General features: G+C 49.1%; 1 protein-coding gene across 10 annotated transcripts in view; it reads left to right on the top strand.

Moving 5' to 3' along the window:
* The window catches only part of DNMT3B (DNA methyltransferase 3 beta), a 38,821-nt gene that overhangs the window by 13,775 nt on the left and 11,050 nt on the right, over positions 1-13,996 (top strand). For 3 of the 10 annotated variants that reach the window (XR_011494613.1, XM_044748229.2, XM_014845071.3), the window contains exons 2-13: positions 466-640; positions 1,613-1,674; positions 3,933-4,040; positions 4,930-5,055; positions 5,747-5,956; positions 6,846-7,004; positions 8,974-9,081; positions 9,930-10,074; positions 11,980-12,105; positions 12,255-12,299; positions 13,382-13,461; positions 13,784-13,896. Coding sequence is in view for 8 of the 10 variants with exons in the window: in XM_044748229.2 (XP_044604164.1) it covers positions 472-640; positions 1,613-1,674; positions 3,933-4,040; positions 4,930-5,055; positions 5,747-5,956; positions 6,846-7,004; positions 8,974-9,081; positions 9,930-10,074; positions 11,980-12,105; positions 12,255-12,299; positions 13,382-13,461; positions 13,784-13,896 (1,451 nt within the window). In the remaining 2 variants the exon portion in view is untranslated. The remainder of the gene's footprint in view (positions 1-465; positions 641-1,612; positions 1,675-3,932; positions 4,041-4,929; positions 5,056-5,746; positions 5,957-6,845; positions 7,005-8,973; positions 9,082-9,929; positions 10,075-11,979; positions 12,106-12,254; positions 12,300-13,381; positions 13,462-13,783; positions 13,897-13,996) is intronic. The other 7 variants (XR_011494614.1, XM_070485741.1, XM_070485739.1 and 4 more) reach the window with 3 other exon arrangements.

The following is a 13,996-nucleotide window of genomic DNA, read 5'->3' on the forward strand; positions in this document are numbered from 1 at the left end:
GCAAACAAAGGGGTCAGGAGGGAAAATAATGCACTGGCTTCCTGAGGCCCTGCGGAGGCTGGGCAGGGAGAGAGGGCCAGGGGCAGAGGGGACCAAGGCTGGAGGCAGGCAGGCCGGGGCAGACGGGTCCTAAATGGCATTGTTTGAAGTGGCCGGCTAATTGCACAGAGCAGCCTGAGCCTCAGACCCTGGCCCAGCCCCCTCCTCTGTCCTGGGTGCTGGCGGCTGAGCCTTCGGGCCGCCTGGCCACATGGAACCAAGTCCTGAGCCTCCGAGTTTGGTGAGGGGGGCAGGCTATGGGGGGCAGCCTGGGTGGGGTCCTTGGGCAGGAGGATCACCTTGAGAATATGTCATGGGGCCTCTTTTGGCCTGAAGACATAGAGGCATTGGCGGGAGGTTTGGGGATGTTCTGCCCCCTCGTGCCCTTGTCTCCCTGCTGCCCTGTCCATTCTGGCCCTCCCACAGGAAACGATGAAGGGAGACACCAGACAGCTCAACAGAGAGGAGGACGCCAGCGGGAGGGAAGACTCCATCATCACCAATGGGGGCTGCAGCGACCAGTCTTCTGATTCCAAGGACGCACCCTCACCCCCGATCCTGGAGGCTATCAGCACCCCGGAGATCAGAGGTGGCCTCAGAGGTGGCCGGGCCTGTGGGGAGGAGGGGTGGGGCAGGCACAGCAGACCACAGCTGGGACGTGTGCCTCCCAGCAGGCCAGCAGACTCAAGTCAGGTTGTGGGGAGAGGGTCTGTCTGACAACCTCCACCACATCCGACTGGGAAGGGAAGAGGATGTAGGCAGAGCCAAGCCCATCTCGCATCCCTGCCCACAGCCCCTGGCCTCCCTACTCTCTCACCTCAGCTGGGGCTCTTGAGGAGGTGACCCCAAGGTGATGATCCTTGTCTTTTTCTAGTCATGATGGGGGTGGTCACAGCATAGGCTTGGGTCTTTGATGGCCCTTCTGCAGTGGGACCCCTTTCCCCTCACAGTTGGGACTGTGATTGTGTGGGAAGAAAGACAGGTGGGGAGGGTCTGAGGCTTGTTCCCTCCCTGGGCTGTTCCCAGTTCAGAGCAGCTGAAATTCCTCCCCACTGAGATTTTTCTGACCTAGCTGGTTTGGAACCCCTCATATTGTCCTATCCCGTTGTTGAGAACGCCTAGAGCTGTGCCGTCCAATAGAACTTTCTGTGAGTGAAGCTGTTCTCTTTCTGCATCAATCACAACTATCGCCGTCAGCCACATATGAGTGCTTGAAATGGGGCTGATGACAGGTACTGGACTGTCCATTCAAGTGTAGTCAGTGGCCACTGAGTTGGGATGCATAGTTCTGGAAGGAATTCGATGCCTTCCCTCCTGAGTACCTTCAGTACTGTTTTGGGTCCTATGATGTGTCTGGCCCTGTGCCCTGTTGCCTTATGGATATATTGAGGGGACTACAGGACCTGAGGGGCTAGGAGTTAACCCCTGAGTATGCCAGTGGGTATAGGGAGACCCGAGGCCACAGCTCTGGGGTGACGCCACATAGGACACCCTATCAGTCAGGGAAGACATGGCTGCTGCCCAGCCTGGCACTGCCCCTTCCTCAAAACAGACTCCGATTCTTCATCCACAGGCCGAAGATCAAGCTCGCGACTGTCCAGGAGGGAGGTCTCCAGCCTGCTAAGTTACACTCAGGTACAGGCGCTACTCTCCCTTTTTCAGTGTTCATGGGAATTCCCTTTAGCTTTCATTAAATGGCAAACCTGAGGCACACTAGGCTGATACCCAATAAATACTTGTTGGATGACAAATTTGAACACTGCGGGGCACACAGGGGGCATCAGACAACCTCACTTAGGATGGCATCTGCTGTCATCATGTGCGAAGCATTTTTAATCATAAACATTTATTTTACTAAATTATGGTGTTTTTTACTAGATGCTTCTTGCACATTTTTTTTTAAAGATTTTATTTTTCTTTTTTCTCCCCAAAGCCCCCCGGTACATAGTTGTGTACTTTTAGTTGTGGGTCCTTCCAGTTGTGGCATGTGGGATGCCGCCTCAGCATGGCTTGACAAGTGGTGCCATGTCCACACCTAGGATCCGAACTGGCGAAACCCTGGACCGCCGAAGCAGAGCACACGAACTTAACCACTTGGCCACGGGGCTGGCCCCTCTTGCACATTTTTTGAAATTATTTTTTTCTCAATCTGGATGATCAGTTACATTGATATATTTCTATTGTAGCAAACTGTCCTCTTATTCCTAGAATGAGTCCGACTAGGTCATGGTATGTTTTGAATTTGACTGACGTTAGCATCTTTTCATGAATAAAATGGATGTATGATTTTATTTTTTGTAATTTGTGTCTGGTTTTGATATCAGGGTTATGTGGCCTCAAGGAATTTTGTTTTGCACATTGGAAAGAACTTGCCCGACTTATTTTATGGGATTTTTAATAATCACTTTAACACTTGGTGCAATATCAAGGTTCCTACATGATGAATATTCTTTCAAGTTACAGTTTTTCTATAATGTTTTTTTATTCCTGAGCTTATTTATACCTTATATCTTGTTATTAATCATACTAGAGTTTTGTCCATTTGGCTACTTTTTTCAAAAGAACAAGTGTCAGGTGATGGAGACAAAGTCATGCACATTAAGTCTTGGACAAATGAAAACCCAGCGTCATACAGCTTCTCTGGTGGAGAGCAACCAGTGGGCAACCAGGTGATGGGAAAGGAGAGCTGCGTGGAGAGTCAGGGCTGGGTCAGAGGCTCACGACAGCTGTTTGCTTCCTCTGTGCCCGGCCTTGGGCTAAGTGTGCATTATTTGATTCTCACCACAACCCTGCTGTGCTATGAGGGAAGTACTGATGTTCCAATTTTGCAGAGAGGAGTGGACTCACTCAAGGCCACGCAGTTAGTTGGCAAGTGAAAAGTCAAGTTCTTAACACTCCTGCTAGACCTTGGGCCGCTCACCTCTGCTCTAATTTTTGCGCTATTTTTGTTGGGTTGTGGTGTGTGGCATGGGCATGAACTTGGAGGTCTTCATGATTTGATGCAGAGTTGTTGGCAGTTATTCCTGGTCATTAAGAAGCATTGTATCAAGAAGCATCTCCCTGGAGCAGCTGGCCTATGATTTCTCCCAGACGTTACTGATTGTGAAAATGACCAGGTCTCCTGGCTAGGCGTAACAAATCAGTCTAACTAAGGCATAGACACAGAAGCCTTCACAAGGCATATGGCATTGACACACTTTCTTTGGTTTTCTGATTCCACTGGAGTTTTATCTTTCAATCATGTCTTGAATTCATGATCCCAAGATGAGCCATTGTAAAATCTTTTTGGAACAAAATGAGGTTGTTGAAAATATTTTTGGAGGCCGGCCCTGTGGCATAGTGGTTAAGTTCAGCGCGCTCTGCTTCGGCGGCCTGGGTTCGTGAGTTTGGTTCCCAGGCATAGGCCTACATCACTTGTCAGCAGCCGTGCTGTGGCAGCATCCCATATATAAAATACAGGAGGACTGGCACAGATGTTGGCTCAGGGCACATCTTCCTCAAAAAAGAAAAGAGGGTAGGGGCCAGCCCGGTGATACAGCAATTAAGTTCACATGTTCTGCTTCTCAGAGGCCCGGGGTTTGCCGGTTGGGATCCCGGGTGGGGACATGGCACTGCTTGGCAAAAGCCATGCTGTGGTAGGCATCCCACGTATAAAATAGAGGAAGATGGGCAAGGATGTTAGCTTAGGGCCAGTCTTCCTCAGCAAAAAGAGGAGGATTGCAGTAGTTAGCTAAGGGCTAATCTTCCTCAAAAAAAATGTAAAAAAAATTTTTTAGGTCACTTGGACCTATATTATGATTGATTTCAATATGATTGACTCTTCACTTTTAAATTATTTTGGTTATGGGACTCTTAGTTAACATCCTAAAGTTCCTAATGTTTCATTTATAAAGGATCTGACGGGTGATGGAGATGGCGAGGGGGAAGACGGAGATGGTTCCGACACACCAGTGATGCCGAAACTCTTCCGTGAAACCAGGACTCGGTCTGAAAGCCCAGCTGTGAGTCCCCGCCACCCAGCCAGGGCCCCTCCAACCACTCAGACCTACGTAAAAAAACATGTCTTGGATCTCCCTGGGGGAGCTCCGAAGAAAGAGATGAACAAGATGTTATGAAATTGGAAAGTAGCAGCAAGGCTCATGAAGGATCATTGTGAAGGTTTTCTTTCACATGACAGTTTTGGACACTCTTGGAAGTGACCAAAGGTGCTGGGGTTGCAGGTGGATGGCCCAGTTGCCAATTCCCTTTGGGAGTCACCTCTAGGTGGATTATGTGACTTTAAGTTTGACTGGAAATGGGAAGGCAGCTATTGCTCATGGTCACCCAGCCCGTTACAGAGACCAGGTGGATACTGGTAACCAGTGCATCTCACACAGCACATGATGTGTCTTATCCCCTTTTTACAGGTGACAGAAGATTCTGATAACTTACCCAAGCCTAAACATTAACTCTTGTGTGCAGGATTTGAATACAGGTCTACAACACTCAAGTTCATGCCACATAGAGGAAACCTAAGGGCTTCTCATCCGTCTTGATGATCCAGTGCCTTCCTGAGAATGCAACAGTTTTTCTAATGCTTTCTGGAAAGAAAATGATTGGTTTAGAGTAAACTTGGATTTTATTTTTCAATTCAACTTGCAGGTGGCAGTTTCAACTGTGACAGGCAGAGTGGGATCTGCTGTGGATTGTCAGGCACCCTTGCCCCTTATCCCATTAACTGGGGGCTTTCTGGATGGGAAGTTACCAGGCTAGAGCCCCCACCTACCTAACCACCTTGTTCACTTCCGTTGACCTGAGGCTACCTCACAAGGCCAGTCCTCTTGGCCCCCCGGCCTGAGACCTGTGCCTTGGGTCACCAAAGGCCTTGTGCTTATCCTTTCTTGCTTCTAGGTCCGAACCCGCAATAACAGCATTGCTTCCAGCCGGGAGAGGCACAGGCCCTCCCCACGTGCCACCCGAGGCCGGCAGGGCCGCAGTCACGTGGACGAGTCCCCCGTGGAGTTCTCAGCTACCAGGGTTGGTTCCCCGGCTGCTCAGACCCCTGCCCCCAGGCTCTTTTTAGAAGCGCTGCCTCTCTCACCACACCTCTGACAGCGAGCAGTGTACAACCTGCTTCTGTTCATCACATGTGTCTCCTTTTCAGGGTCTTGCCTTTCCTTTCTCTCCAGGCTGCTGTGTAAGCTTCTCTTAAGCCTGATGACTTCTCTCCTTGCCTGATCCTGGATGGAACTGTGATGGGAATGCAAGAATTCCCTGTTGACTGGGTTCTCACCCCTCCTCGGAAATAAGCTTGAAGCCACTGACTTCCAGAGTTGTCTTGTCTCTCTAGTACCTTCACTGACTGTCTTGAGGCAACCCCAGGGTTTACAGCAACCCTCCACTCCTGTTGCAGGGTTTGGCACACAGTAGGGTTGGGGACACAGTAAGCACTTGAGGAAACCAGTGGCTCTCTCTGAGCTTGGCTCTTGGAGCCTGTCAGCATCACTCATTATCACGCCATTGTCCTTGATTCTGTCTCTGTTCTGATGGAAGTTGCTTTCTCTTAACCCCTAAGGGATACTTGTTCCTGGAAAACCTTCCTTGGTGGTCTGTGTTCTCCTTAACTTACATCTGTACTCTTTTACATGGGGGGCAATTGGAGTACCATGGGTCTCTGGTCACCCACCTGGTTTGCTGTAGTCCAAGCTATGTGTCCTTCTGTCCACAGTCCCTAAGGCGGCGGACAACTTCATCAGCAGGCACGCCGTGGCCATCCCCTGCCAGCCCCTACCTCACCATTGACCTCACAGATGACGACGTGGTCCCCCAGAGCAGCAGTACTCCGTATGCCCGCCTGTCCCAGGACAGCCAGCAGGAGAGCTTGGAGTCCCCACAGGTGGACGCAGAGGGTAGAGAAGCAGACAGCAGCGAGTATCAGGTACTACCAGGAGGGGCTGAATACTATAGGGAATAGAAAACAGCTACCTGGAGGTAACTATTATTACTATGATTTTTGTCATTATTTTAATATTTGAATTCGTTCTCCCAGTACATCTTCCCTATGCAACAGAGTCCTTCCTTTCCCTACTTATCTCCCAGATGTAACTCAAGCACCAGAATTAGTTTACCAACTGATTACTGATTTTTTGAACATGACATATTTGTATCTAGAAATATATACACTTAATATATGTAATCCATGATTCTGTTCATCATAATGTACATACAATCATAGACTGGCTTTTTTCACTTAATAAGAACTAGATCCATTGTATTGTATAATCCATCTACTCTTGTTCATAATTGAGCCGATTGAGCCTGTTTATTTCACTCGAGCATTGTTGCATATGTACATACCTGTATTGTGTAGAAATCCTTTTTTCTATGTATGTTAAAGGTAGATCGTGCTATAGATATATTTTAATAACTTGCTTGTTTTCATGGGCATCTCTCATTTTATGGCAAGCTTTTTATATGCAAATTTCCAAAGATTTTCTTTGCATTTTAATGGCTTTGGGGGCCATTTTTAACTCTGATCTTATTTCCTGTGAGTTTTCAGTTGACATCTCTCCTTCCCAGACACTGGGTTAAGTCTAATGTAATAAACCCCATGTTCCTGTCAAACACCCTTGCCTGCCCATCCACTATCCCTTATTTTCAAGCCATTCTCACTCATTGTTTTTACCATGACACATTGGAGGTGGTGATAGTCATTTCCTGAGGAGCTCTGCCGGGTGCTTGCCATCAGGTCAGTGGGGTGGGCAGGAGTTTTGCTTGGCCCAGGTGCTCTGTCTCAGTGGGATTCCTTCATGTGGTTTTTCTTCCAGGATGGGAAGGAATTTGGAATAGGAGACCTCGTGTGGGGAAAGATCAAGGGCTTCTCCTGGTGGCCTGCCATGGTGGTGTCCTGGAAGGCCACCTCCAAGCGCCAGGCCATGTCCGGAATGCGGTGGGTCCAGTGGTTCGGGGACGGCAAGTTCTCCGAGGTGAGTCCAGGGCACAAGGCAGTCTCACGGGCAAGCCGACCACAGTGTGATGTCTTTTAAGATAACAGCCTGGGACTGCTCTTTCCAGATGGATGAGGCTGTGTTGACTCTGGGTGTCTAGGAGGAAGGACAAAACTTCCCTTGTTAACTAACTAACTGGCTTGTGCATGGGGTCTTGTGGGCCCAGAGGCTGAGTCTGCTTTATAAGAGACAAAGAGCTGGAAGGTCCTGTGGAGCCATGGCCACTTCTGCTCTCTTGGTTTTTATGTCTCTGGGGCAGAGTCACCAGGATGGGGTCTTGAGGGTTCAAGAGCAGCCACCTGGGCAGATACCCCCTAAAGTGTTGAATGGAGAAGAAGTCTGGAAGAGACAGGAAGGGTGGGCCTTGCCTCTGAGCCTCATTTAGCCCTGGGGGTGGGGTGGGGTGGAGGAAAGTGTCTGACCCAGCCAAGAGATGGGTCAAGGGTCACCTCATGACATTTATGAAAAAGTTCTTAGCAGGGTAATGATTTCAGGGTCTCTTGATCATTGATCATCGATATTAGCCATTTTAAGTTTATGCAGTGTAAGAGCTGTGTGGGGCATGAAGTAGGCTGTTTCGATTTTTATACCTTGTTGAAGGCACATTCTGAGATCTCCAGGTTTTGATTAGAATGATGTAAACAATACGTTTTCTGCGATGGTCTCTTTTTGAAATGTTAGTTCAATCCTCAGCATGTCCAGAGGTTGAGTGAGAAACAGCAGAGCAAGCTGGCCTGGGATGGAGGCAGATGTGTGAATGGAGGACCATCTGGTACATTTGTGGGATTTGGCCTCAAGTCAGGATTCTAATTTTCCATGATTTGGGTTTCCTCTGGGCCATTTCCCGTAAACATACTGAAGTTCCCAAAGGGCAAGAGTAAGATGACCTAGAGTCTCCCTGGTCTGTGGAGAGTCTGCATGCAGATGCCCTCATTAGCCAGCAGAGGGAGTAGAAGGATAAATGTCCTGGTCCTGAGCTCTGGCTGAGGCATCTAATTGTAGGCATGGAGGCAATGACTTCTGTGAAATGAAAAAACATGGACTGTTTGTAATTGCTTTGGCCCACTGAAACATAAAATGCACTTTGCAATTCTGGGTCTGATGCTCATACAATGAACTATGGGGCTGTTAGCATTATGGTATGGGAGTACAAGGTGGCCTGGTGCTTAGGCCGCATGTTGCATTGGAGTAGTTTGGGGAAGAACACCTGCATTTCAGTGCACAAGGACATTGAGCCCAGTTTCTTCTCACCAATGGTGATGCCATCCCCTCATGGGAGGTCAGGTGTATAGGTGTAAAATGGAGGTTAGCATGAGTGTAAGCACACTATGCACAATGAAACATCACACATGTCTTTCCATTCTGATCAGCATCCCTGAATGCCCAGTTTCATCTTTCCACTGACAGCCAGGTTAGTTCTTGTATGGCCTGGGGACTTGGGGCATGAGGTTTGTAGAACATGAATCTTTAGCCCCTATAAAAGGCAGATACCAACAAATCACGATAAGTGAAAAGTGCTTACTCTGTGCCAATCACTGTTCTCTAAACACATACATTAGATTAGCTCAGTTAATAAAATGCTAAATAGTAAGCACCCATTTGTCGTGCTCACAAAGGAGGGAAGGACAGGTACAAAAACCCCCAAGGTTGGAGCATCCACGGCAAATGTCAAGAGTGAGCACAAGAGGCCCACACTAGGTAGATGTGGGTCATTTACTCTTAAATATACACAAATACAGGTGCACTAATTGTATCCATTCAGAGTGTTGTGCTTCCTCGCATGGAGTGTCAGGTCCACCATGCATCTACCTTAAGCGTGCATCAGGAGTCTATGTACTATTTCTATTTTCTGCTTTTTTCCCCCCTTCTTTTGGGTCAGTGAATTTGATCCCTAGGAATGACCCTATGAGAAACACAGGCGGATATTGATGATGTCTTTCTCTTCTAGGTCTCTGCAGATAAACTGGTGGCCTTGGGGCTGTTCAGTCAGCACTTTAACCTGGCAACCTATAATAAGCTGGTCTCTTACAGGAAGGCCATGTACCATGCTCTGGAGGTAACACAGTGTGGGTGGTGAGGGCCTGGCCCTGAGAGCAGGGTTAAAGCAGAGGATCTGTAGAAAGCCAGCTTAGCCCACAGTGTGGTCAGAATGGCTTAGGGGGACATGGCCACCACTTCCCAATGCTCCCCCAGCTTCTACCTCTTGCCTGTCAGTAATGCGACTGAATGAGAAAGGAGGACTACTGGAAAGTAGGAGATGGTATTCATACCAGTGAATAAGCTTTTCCAAATCTGTAACGCCTCCTTCCTTGGAGTGGTGTGGTTCAAGGCCAAGACTGGGCAGCAGCTGAGGCCAGCTGCCTCCACCCCTTGTCTGTGAGATCCACCAGGCTGTGCCCCTCCCTCCCCCTGGACTTGGGGCTAAAAAGATCCCTGGGCTTTATCCAGCCGTTATGAGCCAGCCTCTGTGCTGTATAGACACGTGAATACTCATGGTGCTTCTGAGATAGGACTTGACACCTCCCCATTTTCATGAAGGACACAGATTCAATGCTTTCTCAGAGGTGATGAGACAGGGCTGGCAGGTGCTTCCCTGGAGCTAAAAGTGGCAGAGCTCCTTCCGGGACTGTGCCCTTTGAGAGGGAGCTAACCACTCAGATGCCCTCCAGGCAGGACATCATGTTTGGTGCCTGAATGGAAAGACTTCACTCTCCCCCGTGGCCTCCTGCCTGTCTCTTAACTCAGGCCCCTTCTGCCTGTCACATACCACAGCCCAGGACAGCTGCCTGGCTGTGAAAGGGCCCAGTGTGAGGGGAATGCAGGTCCCCGCTAGGGAATCCCTGGGTGTGGCCTGGCGTGCACCCACCCCTCCGGGTCATCACAAACTCGTCTTTATCTTGGCAGAAAGCCAGGGTGCGAGCTGGCAAGACTTTCCCCAGCAGCCCCGGAGACTCACTGGAGGACCAGCTGAAGCCCATGTTGGAGTGGGCCCACGGGGGCTTCAAGCCTACTGGGGTCGAGGGCCTCAAACCCAACAACAAGCAACCAGGTGGGAACGGGTACCTGTGGCAGCCCCCACTGCCACTGTTGTTGGGAGATACAGCCACCCTGAAAGCCCCTCCCCTGACCCCCACTTTCCAGCAGCCAGTCAGCCCTGGGATCCCCCTCCCCCTTTTCACCCAATGAACCTCCAAGGCAGTGGAAAATAGCCCAGCCTCATCCCACTTCCTTAGTCACTTTCCTGGTAAGGGTCAAGTGCGTATAATTTGGAATTGAGTCTGTTCTGAAAACTTAGTCAACAGGAGGTCAAAAATAATTAAGCTATGCTTATTGAGAAAACTTGGAAAGTGGTAAAACCCAGCAAACCATAAACCACCTCCTAACATTTTGACCAATACCATATTTCCTCCATTATAAGATATGTGTGGTTTCACATTGTCACTCTCCTGAAATCCAGGATGTCTGAAATCCAGGATTTGTCTTACAATCCATTTAACGTAGTTTTTTCTGTTTTGTTTTGTTCCCCCTTCTCCCAAAAAAGTGGTTAATAAGTCGAAGGTGCGTCGTGCAGGCAGTGGGAAGTTAGAATCAAGAAAATACGGTATTCCCTTCCCATCTTTTGACTATACACTATTTCCTCTGCACTTTTTTTTTCTGATTTCTTTGCATATACAGTGATCACTGGAAAAGTCAACCTGAACTCTCACCCACCCTTCACTCCCAACCCTCACAGCTGCCCTCCAGGTTAACCATGTTGGGTGTGCACATCCTTCCAGCTTTTTCTGTACACTAGTTGGATTCCTGCTTTCCTTTTATTTCTCAATATTAATGGTTTAAGCACTGTCAAATGTCACTATGTCACTAAAGGGTCTTTATGATATTTAATGGCTGCATAATTTCCTTTCCTAGTAACAGAGTCAAATTGAATCATGTCCCTTACAGATTAAACTATAGATTGAATAAAAATATAACTGGCTTTTATAGAAACAATAAACAGAAGTCACATAATGTAAAGTTTTTCTAGTGGCCACATTGAAAAGAGTAAAAAGGAACAGGTAAAATTAATATTAATACATTTAATTGAACCCATATCCAGTATTTTAGCATTTCCAACAATCCGAATAAAAAATTCAGATATTGGGCCCGGCCTGGTGGCGTAGTGGTTAAATACACACGTTCCGCTTCGGGGGCCCAGGGTTTGCTGGTCAGATCCCAGGTGTGGACATGGCACCGCTTGGCAAGCCATGCTGTAGTAGCCGTCCCATGTATAAAGTAGAGGAAGATGGGCATGGATGTTAGCTCAGGGCCAGTCTTCCTCAGTAAAAAGAGGAGGATTGGTGGCAGATGTTAGCTCAGGGCTAATCTTCCTCAGAAAAAAAAAAAATTCAGATATTATATTTCCTTTTAGTACTTTGAAATCTCATGTGTTTTGCACACCTTACAATGTATCTCAATTTGGATACAAAGTTTTCATTGGGGATACTTGATCTGTATTTTCATAAATGTCCAAGATGTTCCAAATGAAGTAGCTAATGGAATCAATTGGCAGTTTTTAAATTTACATGAAAGTTGAATGTAAAGTTCAGTTCACAAGTCACACAAGTCACATTTCTTTCAAGTGGTCAGTAGCTCAGTGCGGCTCGCTAGCGTGCTGACTGTAGACGGGTTTCAGAGATCAGCTGCAGATTAGGTTTCATCTAGTGTCCTTTTTTGCTGGATCTATAAGGATGCATTCTTTTGCATCTATAGCTGTTTAAAACCCTATGAACATGTGTTAGATACATGAGGGTTTTGAATTATGTCCCATAGTAGGGCACTACAACACCAAGTGTGGACCCCTGTAATGGCCCTGATGCAGCTGACACCAGGCATAGCATAGCCCTGTTCCAGACCCACATTTCCCCTGCATCTTCCTCCTCCCCAGCCACGGCTGCCATCTCCTTCCCTTTCACAGAGAATAAGACCCGAAGACGCACAGCTGATGACTCGGCCGCCTCTGACTACTGCCCCCCACCCAAGCGCCTCAAGACCAATTGCTATAACAACGGCAAAGACCGCGGAGAAGAGGACCAGAGTAGAGGTGAGGGCAGTGGGCGAAGAAGCTAGTAGACTCTTATTACCCATTGTCAGGACTGGGCAGGTCTTAAGGACTGCTCAGCAAGGGAGTGTGGCTCTGCTGATCAGCAAGGGTCTCCTTGACCCCATCTCACATCTTCTCTTTTCTCACAGAGCAAATGGCCTTGGATGTTACCAACAACAAGAGTAGTCTGGAAGGTACTGTTCTCTCCCGTGTAGTCCTCCCTTCTCATCCTGGGTAGTTCTCAGTCCTGCCGCATCCTGGCTTGTCTGCCCTGCTGACATTTACCCCGGGGCTCTGTGCCTGGACCTCAGGTCAAGGTGTAGACATCTTACTGGCTACATTTTGTAGAATGAGTTGCCTGACCATCTCTGTGGTCTCCTGACCCTTCCCAAACGAGCTGGAACTGTCTTTGAGGCAGACACATGTCACCTATTGTCACTGTCAAGCTGACTCTGGTCCTTTCTCCCAGGCTGGGAATTGCCACTGGAATGGAAACTGCCCAGAATGTATCTAACAGAATCCAGAATGTGCGAGCAAGGCTTGACCCTCCCTTGCTTCCCCAGCCTGATGTCCTCAGTCAGCAAATATTTACTGAGTGATTACTCAATGCTGGGTAGGAAAACAACACAGCTCATGACCAGAGAACCCTTGGGGAAGCTTTGGTTTAGAGCCATCCCTGACAGTCCTGAGAGCTTTTACTCAAAACCCTCCCAGCCCCTAAGACATCTTCACCCATCCGGCTGCCTCCTGCCCTGGCATGCTCCGTCACAGCATTATAAAGGCCCCGCCCGCCCATCCGTGATGTGCATTAGTCCTGACCTGCTGCTGAGGTGATGGGAAGGCAGGAGAGCCTAATAGGAAAGGACCTGGGTTCTGAAATTACAGCCACGGCTGTGGGTAGATTTGGTCGTGGATAAGTCCTATCATGAGATTACTGGCAAATTGGCCTCCCCACAAATTCCCCAGAGTCCCCAAATTAAAGATAAGCATGTCCCTCTGCTGGAGCAGCCCTTGCTCAGAGTTCTGCCCCATGTCTTCCACCTGGGCCGTGCTTTTGCCTGTCTTGTGGTACCTTCTCCTCAGGGCTGTTGTACTGGCCTTTCCTGACCTCTGGAATGGAGACAGTGCAACTTTGAAGCCCTGTTGAAAGGAACAAAGCATGAAGAATCCTTGGCATTAGCGTGGAGTAAATGTTCAAGAATAGTTAGACCCAAGGCTTCAGCAGCTGGTGTTGGGGCCGTGATGGCCACAAGCTGCCTCTCTGCCTTTCTTACAGATAGCTGTTTGTCCTGTGGTAGGAAAAACCCCGTGTCCTTCCACCCTCTCTTTGAGGGTGGACTCTGCCAGACGTGCCGGGTAAGTCCCGCCCCACCCCAGATGCCCTGCTCCTTTCCTCACGGCTTCCCTGTCCATCCCCAGGAGAAAGCCCAGGTGTGTGAGCATCAGGGAGGGCTCTAGTGAGGCCCTCCTGGGGCTGCCCCCTTCACAGGGGGCAGTGGTGCTGCAGCAGAGGAGGCTGTCTGCAGTGCCACCCAGACCCCGGTCAGTTGTCCTGCACAGGGCAGCAAGCCACCGGTGACTTGTTCTGTGGCTGCATCCTAGGGCCTCAGCCAGCGAGCAAGCGGGGCCTGGCGGTCCCTGTTCTCCGATTTCACGGGCGTTTCTCTCTGGCTGCCAGGACCGGTTCCTCGAGCTCTTCTACATGTACGACGACGACGGCTATCAGTCCTACTGCACAGTGTGCTGCGAGGGCCGCGAGCTACTGCTCTGCAGCAACACGAGCTGCTGCCGGTGAGCTTAGAGCCCCGCGGGTGAGATGGCAGCTGGGCCCCCGGGCTCCCAAGCCAGACCTCGGGATTCCTGCAGCCCGAAGGAGTCTCTGGCACAGGGA

The sequence above is a fragment of the Equus asinus genome, chromosome 15 (genome assembly GCF_041296235.1).
Source record: "Equus asinus isolate D_3611 breed Donkey chromosome 15, EquAss-T2T_v2, whole genome shotgun sequence".
In the NCBI taxonomy this organism is placed as follows: domain Eukaryota; kingdom Metazoa; phylum Chordata; class Mammalia; order Perissodactyla; family Equidae; genus Equus; species Equus asinus.